Source organism: Xiphophorus hellerii, chromosome 10 (genome assembly GCF_003331165.1).
Source record: "Xiphophorus hellerii strain 12219 chromosome 10, Xiphophorus_hellerii-4.1, whole genome shotgun sequence".
In the NCBI taxonomy this organism is placed as follows: domain Eukaryota; kingdom Metazoa; phylum Chordata; class Actinopteri; order Cyprinodontiformes; family Poeciliidae; genus Xiphophorus; species Xiphophorus hellerii.
The window spans coordinates 10,552,877-10,566,720 of record NC_045681.1 but is presented as its reverse complement, the minus strand read 5'-3'; the positions used below and the strand labels follow the sequence as shown (position 1 = coordinate 10,566,720).

Sequence of the window (13,844 nt, the reverse complement as noted above, 5' to 3'; positions counted from 1 at the left end):
TAAGTGTGAATATTTAAAGTTAAATACAAATGATAAAATTTTATTGTAAGTACAATGTGTGATTCATTTCAATATAGTTTGATGAGATATGCCTAGCACAAACTCACTTACAGCTTCATTAGGTATATGTGCAATTCCTTCAGCTTCTCCAAAATGTAACTGCTGGGAAAAATGTTACTTGGTCTCGGTTTCACCTCCAACATTTAGAAGGTGAGATCAGAACTGGATGGGAAAACATTAATGCACAAACACTTCTGTATAGTCAATGTTGAGGCTATCGGTGGTAACATAATGGCATGGGACTATTTTCTTGGCACCTAAGTACAAGCTGATTCTTCTTTAATGGATATGGCCTACCTGAGCATTGTTCCTCAGTATTTCTATACCTGCATTGTAGATTTTCTTTGTACCTGCAATTTGAACATAAATCCTCCGTTGAACCCGTTATCTCATTTAGATCACCACTATGTCAAATTGAAAGGTCCTGTTCCATGACTGCGTATCTTATTTGCTTTTAATTTAGAATTCAAATAAGTATTGATGCTCACAGCAATCAGCTGTGATTAAAAGGGCTACCGTGCCATAAAGATTAACCTTCTGTTATTCTGAAACCCTACATAGCAGTCTCATAATTGTGTTAAGGAGCCAAGCTGTTTCACTCTATCAAATTTAGTTATATCTTTATTAAATGACTTTGAGAGAAAAGGGATTTCATTTTTTCCTTCTCATCACTCAGATGGGTCTGTGTGCAAAAAGTCTCATTTCCCCCCCTCTGTTATAACTTGTGTATGCATTATGAAAAGACAAAATGTTAAAGGTTTAACCGAATGGATTTTGTTTTAATTGCTTCGTTAATATTGAAGCAGGTAGCACCATTTCATTAAATGTTTGACATGAACTTTGCCACAAACGCCAAAATCCAGTGCAGTAGGTAAACTCCCTTAGCCCACAGTGTTAGTAGTTCTGCCTAAGCCAGTTTGTTCCCTCATTAGTAACCCATTCACTTCTTCACACATTTTCCTGAAATGGGAAGCAGCTTCTTTTCATTACACCAGTGATATGTCTGTAATTTTAGGCAGCTAGAATGTAACTTTGAAGAACTCTGACATTTGCATCAGACAGCAAGCTGCCAAGTTTGAAAGGACCACAACCTTTTCTCACAATATTTACAAAACCGACAGACCAGCTGGCCTGCAGGTTCAAACTGTAATTAGTCACTTTTTTTTTATCTACTTCCATCATAAGGTCTGAATTTCAATATCTCCAAGACCTGTGGTTAAAAAAACTGGTGGTTCTAGTAGATTTAGTTTGTAAATACTGCTTTATTAGAGCAGTATCACTTCAACTTCAAAGCCTGGTCTTACCATGATAGAAATGCTGATGTTAATATATACAATGATAGAGTGGATGGCATTATATTACAATAGTAGCATTAAGATCATGAAATATTTTAACATTTCAAAGATATCCTAAAATTGAAAGACCAAGGTATCATCAAAAGTTCTATAATCCTATATCCTATAATTTTATTATTGTTGAAGATGTGAAAAAAATAATTTATGAAATTTGACTAATAAATGCAAACACAATAAAACATGGACAATTTTATTTAATTTGTAGATGGCAATATAGACTGTAACATATATATTTATATATACTGTATATATATAAGAGAAAACCCTTCAGTCACTCTTCAGAAAACCCTTATATACTGTATATATATATATATATATATATATATACAGTATATACAGTATATATATATAAGATTCCAGATTCTTTTTTGTTTATTTTCATCCAAACCCATGTGGTTATTTTTAAAATGTGTTCTAAATGCTAAACTAGATTGAAGAAATGGTAAGCTCTTCCTCTGTGTAAATATAAAGGTCTAGCATGTGATTGCAGTACGTTGACTCACCCCAGTGATATTTCTGAGTCATTAAAGCTCCCTTTAGTATATGTGCAGGAATGTTACTTAGTGAATTCTCAAAATGAATCTGAAAAAAAATACATAGTTTTAATATAATTTTAGCTCTCATAACCATGGCCAAAATGTCTTAAAATATGTTCCCAGATAGGTCAGTCTTAATATTTGATCAGGTGTCTAAAATAAAGTTAATCTAATTGAATTAATTGCTCTGATAATGAAGGTTTTTGACCTTGCACTATCTCTCAGCATTGCCAGATATGCCAGCTATTCAGCAATCGTATGCAAATGGGTCACGATAATTATCGGTGATGCTTGCTGAACTCAATTAGCAAGTATGATTGGGTGATAACTTTTTATTAGCATAAAGCTTAGGTGCAGATCATATGACAGCTCAGAGCTTTGTACCAGAACAGAAAGTCAACTTATTTAAATAATCTAAAAAAAAAATGGATGTAATATCAAATCATCTGTCCTGTGTACGGATGTAAACTTACACACACCCATCAGCCCGTGCTAATTGGATGATTTTCCTGTCACTGATGGTTGGATCAAGCATACTTATCATAATGATGGCCTATGTGTGCTGACTGAAAATGACTCCAGTTGGGTAGGAGGTGCTGCGATGCTTTTGCTCAGCCTAATTAAAAAAAGTTAAAGTTATGTTTTTGTCTCTCTAAGCAGAAGTTAATGAAGTCTGGTGTTTTGTTGAGATAATTAGAGATACCTTCGTTTCTTGAAGCTGGAGAACCAAGAAAAATAAACAAAAACTAACAACTAGGGTGACACATTTGGGTCTTCCCCAAAAACCTTTTTATTATGTTTATCACTTTTATTTCCGTAGCTTAAGTTTTCCTGTAAAAATATATTCCTTTGTAGTAGACTTGGGCTGGGGTGCAGTTTTTACTCTGATTAAGTGATGACCAGATTGACAATTTGTAGTATTTTTAGAAGAGGTTTGCTACTGTAGGCTAAATGCCCTGAAATCAAAGAAAACTTGCACTGTCATAACATCTCACAAAATGAAGGTTAAACTGTAGAAACTGCAGGAGATAAAGTTTTAATTTTCTTCAAATTTTCTCTTTTGGAAACCATTTGAAACATCTTACCTTTATTTGGTACTTTAGAGAAATAACTGATTTCTCATCCTGTCTCCGTTTTTGTCGTAGCAGTTGACTTTGTCTCAGTAGTATAAAGACTAGGCATTGCACGTTTTGTGAGGTAAACACCACTTGGCAGTGGGATTTGAAAGAAATGCAAGTTTAATGTACCTCAGTACAAAATATAATCTGCACTTAATGTTCATTGTGCTGATACTGTGTAGTCACACTCATGGTGCTAGTTGTGTGCATGGACAGTCCCCTAATGTTGTTAGACTTTAGACTTTAGGGTTCTGTATTATTTTATAAATTATTCCTTTTAACCTGAATATATTCTAAGCTTTTATTAGTATTACATCTCCGTAGGGACCATGACTTTAAAATTTCAACATTCTTAGACCCACATTAAAAATTATATATTGTAAGGTTTAAGAAGAAGGACCTAAATTCCTTTAATCTTGTTTAAAATGGCCCTACAGTAATGTCTGTGCAAAGTTCACCACAAGGGAGAGTGTATTCTATTTTCATCTACCTCATTAAGTTTTTCACTGTAATTAATGGCAGGATGTGCTCACAAAGGAGCTGTCCTATCTGTTAAAGCACATGATATGTCTGCAAACAGAGGGACCAACTGGCTGCTGGTTTCAAATGGGCTTTTACTTGACATATTTTACATTAACATTTGAAAGGAACACTTTTAAGCTAATTTGTGGGAAAACATCCATTATTTGTGTGTGGACGGTGAAGATCAGTTGTGTAGAAAAGGACAGGAAATTTCATCATGCCGCATCAGAGATCAGTTAGGAATGAAACTGTGAGGGTTTGTTTCTTACTAAGAGGGGAGATCAGAAGAAAAAAAAATGATTACAGTAGACTTTTGCATGTTGAGGCATATTTTGCCAGAAGCTGTGAGGAGCATTGATCTAGCTGTTATCCTGACTGTGTGACCCAGAAGTTATATCCGCATGCAGCATTACTAACACCTCAAGAAATTACGACTACTGGTGATTACAATTAATCACTAATAGTAAGACCATGTATGATTAATGTATTTTCAATACAAGTGTTTCAGTAATGCAAACTTGCAATTCTAGTAATAATTTTTAAAAGAAATTAATACATTCTACATACATATGAACTTTGGGGACGTCCGTCCAATGACGAGAGAGACCGTATCATTGGTCCTTCCTTTAATCCACTCTTTCATGTTGGAATTGTTGCTACTTTATAGATGTTATCTCGACATCTTTTGGTGGGGGTTGGTCTGGGCTTTTTGGGGGAGGTGCTGCTGAGAAGGCTGGGGTCAGCATCTTGCTTTTTGAAAGAGATTTTTGAAAGTTTTGTTGGTGTTTGTTGCTGTTTGTTGTGGTTTGCGTTCAGGATGGGACGGCAATCTGACCGTTACAGACAGAACATTGGTTGAACTCCAGTTGGTTTTCTGGTGTAGCTTTCTTATGGTGAGTTGATTTGAGAAATCAGCAAGTAAGTTTTTGCAGCTGAGGTTTATGGGTGCATTTTTGTTTGGTTGGTTTTTCCACAGGTTTTATTCCAGTCTATTAGCTTCTGACAGGACACTATGGGTGATAGTGGTGTGGTGTAGTATCCTTCAGGTGTTTATAAGTCTTGGCTTGTTTTTTGTGTCTGTGTTCTTTCAACGCCACAGCGGCTTCTGTCCACATACGTGACGTCCAGGGAGGGCTGCACCTGGGCTTGGCGGAATTCCCCTGGTTCTCTCACTCTTTTTATTCTTCCCTAACAAAAAAAGCCATAACAAAACCGTTTTTCAGCAAGTTTCCAATGATACCATTGCAATGCTTCAAGGACATCTACAGTGCTCAAACTATAACTCAATGAAAGGTTTCAAAAGTTGGTACAGCTATAGAAAAAAGCACAATCTTATCTAAAATACATCTCTCTGACCTTGAGTAATCAGCGGGGCTTTTCTCTTTTTTTCTTTTTTTTTTTACATTTATTATATGCGAAACCTAAAAACTTTAATGGAACCGTCACAGTCTCTCTAGGGTAATGATCTATGGACAGAGATAACCAAAGTAGAGAGCTCTTTGAGAATGCACTGCATCAGTCAGAGTATGTAAATGATGAACGCAGGCATCTGCTGTGAAGTGAAGCCAATACAGCACTGCCTTAAGGTGCAAAATTACTGATGGCTTCTATGTGTGAGGGCTTTTAGCGCATCTCGGGCTTCAATAGACCCATTGAAAAAAATATCAACTTCTCACATGACATGCAGAGACGACAGATGTATTCCAAAAGTTAGTGTGTTTTTCTTTTGTTTTGTTTGTTTTTTTGCTTTATTCGGTAGGTTTGTTGTATTGACAGGTTGTCCTTAAAGGATAACCTTGTAGTGTTATTGTTTAATTATCAGCTCCAGAATGGCTTCAATTGTATAATTATATTAAATTAGAATATGATGGAACATACACCTGAAAATGAGAAACAATCTGTTAGTCATGCTGTATTTATGAGTACTTAAAACAGTCAGGGGGACTGTAGACTTACAAATAAGAAGAGCTAATCTTTTCTATATAAAATACATTTATTTTCAAAAGTTATTGTGTGAAAATACCAACTTGTTAACTACACTGTCTGTACTAGGTACTGAAGTACTTGTAGTTGATCTGAAAAAAGAAAGGCTATTGGGACATCCCTAGAAATCGGCAACAAAATTTCTGATCGGTGCATTTATAGAAAACAGGTCTATTTGCATGCTGTTTATTACCAATGACTAAAATGTTGTTCATATTCAGAAGGCAGCTTCAGGTTCCCATGATTACAGAAGGTTTGCTGCTTTTTCTTGCCTTTAGGCAAAGCAAATGTGAGCTTTACAATTCTGTCTAATATCTGGCAATATATGATATTGCTCTTTGCATTTCATGTTTGAAGAAGTCTTTAATGAATAATAGAGTTTTTTTGTATTTGGTCTCTACTTCAGTCATCAAATAAACACGAAAAGCTTATATAAAAATAGGTCAGCAATTAGCTGCACATATTGAGCACCAGTTCTTTCTTAACTCATAGGTGCAAAGGAAGGAAATACATTTAAGCATTAGTCCAGCATTGGACCTATAAACTATATTGGCATGTTCACAGCTGCAGAAAATTGAGTAAGGTCTGCTGAGGGGGAGCCTGTGCGGGAGCAGACAGGATAGTGGTAATAGGCTGTCTGAGTGCTTGGAAGAAGCAGAGAGCTGGAGGAATGGAGTTCTAATGGAATATCCAAAGGTGTTCAATGACAGTTAACCTTTCTGACTAATGATTGGGGTCACAGGGAATGTGTATCGCACCCTTAGATAGCGTTTAGTCAGCAATGGAGATATATATGGGTGATGAATATTGTATGACCTGAAAATACCGGCAGTCCCACAGTTCTACTGTCGAACCAGTTCTTTTGTTCCTGTTCAAGGTCAGTTATTCTGGGAAGTGGGAAACCCCCAGCACCGTATCCACAGCATTAAACATTAGACCTTCCATTAAGCTCAAAGATCCCTAATCCCATACAACTGAAGGAGAGTGTAGGAGATTTAGAGATAATACACACGAAACAGCCAATTCCCATCATTATGTGATCCTGTTTTTAATGAGTTTAGCGTGGGTGAGGAGGACAAGGCTCTCTTGAAGCTACCCCTGCAGCAGATGTCTGCTCACCTGCCAGTGTTGGTTACACAAGTGTTGCATCTTAATGCCGCTTTATTGCCTGCTCATGAAACTCTGATGCAATCCACTCAAGGGGCATCACAACTGTCCTTTTTTCCCCTTTGCGATTTTCAGCACATCCTGAGGCATCATTATTTGTTAAATTAGACAATCAGGTTTTACATTTATGTATAGTGGATTGCATACCCATGCCTCATTGAACTTTTTTTTTTTACCTTCTGTCACATTTCAGTGATAAACTGAGATGGATTTTATTTGGATTTCATTTAACCAACACAAATGACTGTGTAAGTGTGAAACGGAAGGAAAAAGATATGTCTTATTTTGCAAATGGAAAATCTGAAAAGTGTAGAATTAATATATTCAGCCACACTCAGGCAATATTTTGTAGGAACACCTTCTGTTGTGAGATAACAAGTTACAACATCTTGGACAATGGATCTTTAAATAAGTATTTGCTGAATATGCTGTGCTATATATATTGTTTTTTTTTTCTATTGAAAGTACAGTTTCAAGTGCGATTCTTCAAGATTGGCGCACACATTATTGCACAACAACTTCTTTCAGAAAATAAAGCTAAATTAAGCAGAGGCAGAGGATCTCTGTGAGTGGCATTAATAATTTGCCTCTAAAAGCTTCATGCCACTTAAGTTATTAACATTTAATTCAGCAGCGTCGGAGTGGATTAACCTATCAGCCAATGTACCACAGGAGATGTACGGAGTACATCTCATTTCTAGTGTTCCTTCTATCTATTGTGCCTCCCATGTTTCTGTTCACAGAAATGCTGACCTACTGTGGAGATTTGATTTGTCTTATGCTTTTAAGGGCAAATGTACAAAAGTAGATTGTACGTTTTTTTTCTTTTGTTGTCGATTTATGACCACAGCCTTTTTCAGTCCCTCCAACTAAACCACTTTTTTTTTTTTTTTTAAAGTTGCAAACTTTCTAAAATGCAGCCCTTGTAGTTTTTCTGTATGAAAGTTCTTTAAATAGTGGCTTTCCTCTTGGGCATTGATGCACAGCATGTCTATTGAAGACAAAAGTAGCAAAAGGACTGTCTTCAAAGTTTACATGGTGAATCATCCTCTGAGGTTGAGGAGGAACTCTGATCAAATATTGTTTAGAGCCAACAGTTTGAAGACCATACAAACCAGCACCCTACACAGGGATTTTAAAAGTGCTCTGTAGTGAGTCCAGTCTGCCTGTAAGTAATCACTGTGATGAGGGTCACTTGTGACAAACACTGTTTCCAGACACTTAACGTCTTCTTGGTGGTCTGGCTGTTAAAACCCAACTCAAGCTATCTTTGACAAGGAAATATTCTGTTCTCTATTTGTAGACACATCAACATTGCTAGTATATAAATAGAAGTACATAGCAGGATTTAGGACGTCACTCAAAAAATTCACCTTGAAAAACAGTGTACATATTGGTTTTTATGTTTTCAAGATACTTAGGTTTTCTGCCAATAAAATATAATATTTAAACCTTAAGCTTTCTTTGTATCAACATTTTAACAAGTAGTTTTCAGTGTCTTATTGATCAACTTGAAAACTTAATTTTTGAGCTTTAATCTGTCAAAACTTCAAACATTTGAAGGGAGCAAATTAACTCAGAAATATGCTAAACATATGTATATTATACTATTCATAAAAAGTAAAATAAAAGTCAATTTTGAAAAAGCTCAATGCATAGCCCAACTTTTTAGTGCACTGCATTAGAAACCCTGATCCCCACGTTTTAAAACCTTTTTCATTCAGCGCAGTTGCATCCAAAAAATTTAAACCTAAACATTACAAAGGAATCCATAAATCAACCCTTTGCAGAAGTGCTGCCAGGTTCTCTGGGCACAAGCTCATCACACATGGACAGAAAGACAGATGAGGTCTGTTGTTTGGCTGTGTCTTTTGTTTGCAGTGAATTTTACAGCTTTTTCTGTGTATCCATGTCATAAATTAATTTTACAAAAATGTGTCAACCACCGTTTATAAAACATTTTTCTCACTGGGATCAAAAAATCCCACTGAAAAGTGTTAATATAATAAACATAACTTGTTAAGCAGTTTTTAATGGAGTTTAAAAAGGATTGGTAAGGTAAAGTTGTGAATGTTGCACGGTGTTGTGCCTCAGACAGCATTTATTAATGCAACATTAAAACTTACTTTCAGAAAAATAAGAAAAATAACAAGCTTGTATGCATAATTGCATATAAGCTTGTTATTTATTTGTCGCTTCTTACTATGGGGTCTTTCTGGGACACCTAAGTTGACTATCTTCACTATGTAGCAGTAACATCTACTGTACTTGCAGTGTATGTGACATCAGATGTATAGAAAGGAGATACTTTACCATAATTTATTTAAACTTTAGAGATTTTCCTCATTAAATGACACTTTGAATGAGATACCATCAAGCCTTGTTACTGCCACTATAACCAAACAGATGATTTATATTTGCCACTGTCTGTTTCCTCATATTGTTCAACGCTGATGGAAAGGAAGCATTCTGCATCTGTTTCTTTTAAACAACACTCCTCTCTTGTGTTTCAAGGGTTTTCCTTCGGGCTATTAGCCAGTACGCAGATGTGTTGAGCAAGAAATTTCTGGATCAAGCCAACTTTGAGCTACAGGTAAGCATTGCACTGATTTTTATAATCTCTTCCTCAGTTTAAGTTACTTTGCATCAGCTCCACAAAACTCCAAATAATGCTCCTTTTATTTGTCATGTCAACTCTAGATGTGACATTTGAAGCACTATGAAAATTGCAGAGATAGAGAGAGAGAGAGCGATAGAGAACATAAATTACATTGTAGTAGCCTGCAATTTTTATGTCCTGAATATTTTACCTGCTCCCCTTTGAAAAAAGCAACAGCTTTTCTTTTTTTTTTCTTTTCAATATCTGATACATGAAAGAATGTTGTCAACAGCTAAACCCCTCAGAGATTTCAAAGCCTTTATGGACTGATTAATGTAGGTTTGTTTTAGTGTGACTCACAGCACTTAAAGCTGTTTTTGTGGTTTAAAGAAAAAGGTTAAATCTCAGTTTATCAGGACATAAGCAAGTGTTTTCCTCCAGGGATCCTATCCAGTCTGGAAAAGTGTGGAATTTAAAGTTCTTTCTAGATCTGGAAAACTATGGAAAAAGAAAAAAAGTTGGGAATTCCAGACTTTATTCCACATCCCATCTCATCTATCCATCTTATCCATCCATCTTTCCATTCATTTTCAGGCTTGATATGATGTAGGAATTCTTTTAACTCTTACATACCGTAACTACATATGTAGTTAGGACTCAGGTCTTTTGGATCTTGTCGGCTTTCCATCTGTAGAACCAAAACTAAAAATGGATAAGAAGCATTAAAGTTTCTAGGTTTGCACCTCAAATCGGGAACTTCCAATAAAATTGCAAAACAGCTGAAAGTCTGAGTTCCTTTAAATCCAAGATTTGCCTTTATGGAACATTGATCAACATATTTGATGTGTATTTGCTTGATGATTTTAATAATGACATTTGACAAAATTTAATGTTCATTGCTTGTTTCATAATTTGTGACTGAATGATGTTTTTATGGTGTAAAGCACTTTGAACGGCCTTGTTGCTGAAATGTATACAAATAAATTTGACTTGACCTTATACTCACAATACAATTCTTTATAAGGAACCTTCATTTCAAACATTTTACATTCAAAGAAGAGTCACACAGGAATGAATAAAGCTGCAGAGTTCCCTGATGGAAAACATCCTGTTGGTGACATTGACCTAAATCAACAACCTCTGCATCCACTGGGACAGCTTCCCAGCAACAAACTGTAGCCATCTCATCTGCAGCTTTTGATTTAATGAAACCATAAAGCTCTCCTGCCCACACTGTCTAGCACTGAATAACACTGTTGTAAAACTGGCTTTGAGCTGTGAGTCTCTTATTCCCTATCCACCTCTGTCTGCCTTTATCTGGGTTAGCTGTGGAACAACTACTTCCACTTGGCCGTGGCCTTCCTCACCCAGGAGTCGCTGCAGCTGGAAAACTTCTCGAGCGACAAAAGAACCAAGATCTTCCAGAAGTAAGTATGGCCTCACCCTTAAATCCTCAGGACATCCTTATTTTACCCTACTACAGCTTAGATTTCCTCTCCAGGACAAGTACATCAAAGCCTGCAGGGATATCAGACACCCTGCAGCTTCTTTTATGAAACTGTTCTAGTTGTTTTTCCTGTCATGATCATAGCACAACAGACTCACTGCTGCTGTAATGTCTATTGTGAGTACATTCTGTACCGAAATGTCTCTGATCCAGAAATGTTCTGTACCATTCCCTGGAGAGAAGGTTCAAGATGTTAAAATATAATTACTAATGTGAAATATTTTTACAATAATTCAAGTTTAAAGTTGAATTTAAAGTTTAAAGTTAAATTTCTCATCTCTTAGCGCTTCGCCGTTCTTTGTTTCTCCAGCGGACATATTTATCTATATTAGTATTTTTCAGACAGCCTGACAAATGCTTTCTGGGAAGATGTTGAGCATATTGGAAGCTCATCTTCATTTGGAGGAGTTTTTGTCAGTGAATCACACATCACACTGGCTGGTGCCTGACAGAGATGCTGCTTGTTGGTCAGCATTTTATCACTTGCACTAATAAACTTACACTAGAAAATAGAAATTACCCCCTCCGGCTAGATATTGACCATGCATTCCAGGGCAAATGTATTCACCCACTTTTAACAGTTTCACATTTTATCACCTTACTCCCACAAACATTCATGTATTTTATTGAGATTTTATGTGATGAACCAATAAAAAAGGAACAAATAAATGGAAAGTGGAAGGAAAATTTCCTTTTTCAGCTGTTTCAGCTGCTTTGTGTATTAGATGACAAATGCAAAGCACAAAGTGATTTGAAGTGGATTTGCTTTAGTTGAATCTATTTATTTCTGTCTTTGAAAACCATCATAGATTAGATTTTGCAGATCTGCAAAATCATGATCTCATGATATATTATGGCAATATGATATCATGTCATGATATGATTGGTTTCATTTCAAAATGTCTTGGTAGTTTTGTGCATCTTAGTCTGGAATTTGTCAAGTCAGTTGTATTTACTCACTTGCTCCTAATTTCATCCATATTGACAAAAACTAACTTTCTATCTGAAGTAGATTTAGTCCAGCCATTAAAATCATAATAATTTTTGTTTTTTCATTACCTGTAAGTTGCAGTCATCAAAATTTATAAAAAGCCTGACACATATAATACTGTATGTAATGAATTCCAATTTATTTAGATAAACATGGAAATGTTTCACATAAAAGAAGATTAAAAGTTCATAAAAGCCTGACATTTTGACAGGATCTCGTAAACATTTGAGAGTTACTGTACATATAAGCGCTGATGTTTTTACTGAGATTTTTTCCATGGATACAGCTGAGCAAATGAGCATGCGGCCGTGTCATTGTTATGATTTTCTCGAATGAGTGATGAGGAGAGGGAGCATCACATTGTCAGGTTTAGTGAATGTCTCACTCATCTTTGCTTGAGGCTTTGATCTCATCCGAGTTGTCTTTACCAGCTCCTGCTTGTCAGTCACACATGTTTTTTTTGGTCTATTTCTCTTACTGTGCCTGCCACTCTGTATTTTGTTCTCCATCTCTTCTCTTTCCATCACCTCATACCTTCACATTCAATCTCCTTTCTTCCCTCTCAATCATGATCTTTACTTCATGACCCAGTTGCATTACTCCGCACAGCCTGCTGGGACCTGCTCTCTGACGACCCTCTGCAGACGTGATATTGTTATTTAACCTCAGCGAGAGATTTCCGCACGTCGCTGACAGACGCACGTCGTAGGTCCTGACAGCCGACAGTCACAGCTGTCTCCGGGTCTGCAAGAGTGTGACGGAAAAGCGAGCTGCATCTGTCTCGGCATAGATGAGAAAACTGTGCCTCGTGCACAGTCATCCCCACGTCTTAATGTGGGAAACAAGCCTACTTCCTGCCAGTCACACACACAAGCATGCTGTGAGAATTTTTTTTCACACATACACAATGAGATGCAAAAAGACTGAAGGATGGTTATATATAATGCATTCAGCCACAGAATCATTCAGAGGCCAGCATTCATTAATACTGTATTTTATAATTCTGCCAATACTCTCCCCACAATCAATCTCTGGGCTCTGCATCACTTCTCCCTTTGACTGCAGAATGCTGTGAAGAGCTTTAACCCAATGAGGCTATAAAGAAGTGATGCAGCTTCTTTTTTAAGACATCTTTCAGTGCACTGATCACTTACGTCAAAGGGCATTACTTTCTTATGGTATTGGCACACCAGTCATTTGGGTTTTAAAATGCCGCTATGTCCTCTGGATCCTCTGAAGTAGCACATTATGTGAGAGGGGGGAAGACTTGGAATTGATATTTGTTGTGTGTCAGCAGACGGTGCACTTCCTCTGTAGAATTGCAACAAGGTATCACAAGATCAGTGTGCTTTGTGGAGGACGGGATAAGGAGGTCACCATGTCCTAGAGTCAACCAGTGTGATTCAGTCATCTTGGACAGGCTTTAATCTGAGCATAGAAGGGCATCACAGAGGGCACCTGGTGAAGAAGCATGGTCTAATTTAACTTCAGCCGATATTTGCAATTATCTGGTTTAAACTAATTAATTTAACTTGAATAACAATAGAACATTTCAATGTATTTGATATATTTGTAGGTTTGTAATTTTGTTGGGAGGCAGTACAGAAGATAAGGCATTTATTTCTTTTTGTTTGTTTTCATTAGAAGTGTGTGTGTACGGTACTCGCACACTCCTGAGAAACTTAAAAATATGTAATTGTTAGACCTCAGCAAGCTAAAAAATTATTAAATATAAATAAGTTCTGCAGCTTCCCTTGGTGATCTGTAATTTCACGATGTGTTTTTTGTTTCTCAATCACTGAGTGAACATAAGCTGCAGACGCAGCACAGCTGTTCGGATAGATTTATGCAGCTTATTTCTTTTCTCTTGCACATCTCTATCAAACTGCTGAGCCACACAGCAGCATTGGAAACAAATATTGAGTTCAGTGTTGTTATTCCCAGTGGTGAACCACCAATAAGAACACATCTAATTACTTTATCAAGATGCTGTGGTACCTGGGTAA

General features: G+C 36.6%; 1 protein-coding gene across 2 annotated transcripts in view; it reads left to right on the top strand.

Moving 5' to 3' along the window:
- The window catches only part of dock1 (dedicator of cytokinesis 1), a 213,098-nt gene that overhangs the window by 149,097 nt on the left and 50,157 nt on the right, over positions 1-13,844 (top strand). For both annotated transcript variants that reach the window (XM_032573882.1, XM_032573881.1), the window contains exons 30-31: positions 9,256-9,334; positions 10,667-10,767. In XM_032573882.1, the coding sequence (XP_032429773.1) occupies positions 9,256-9,334; positions 10,667-10,767 (180 nt within the window). The remainder of the gene's footprint in view (positions 1-9,255; positions 9,335-10,666; positions 10,768-13,844) is intronic.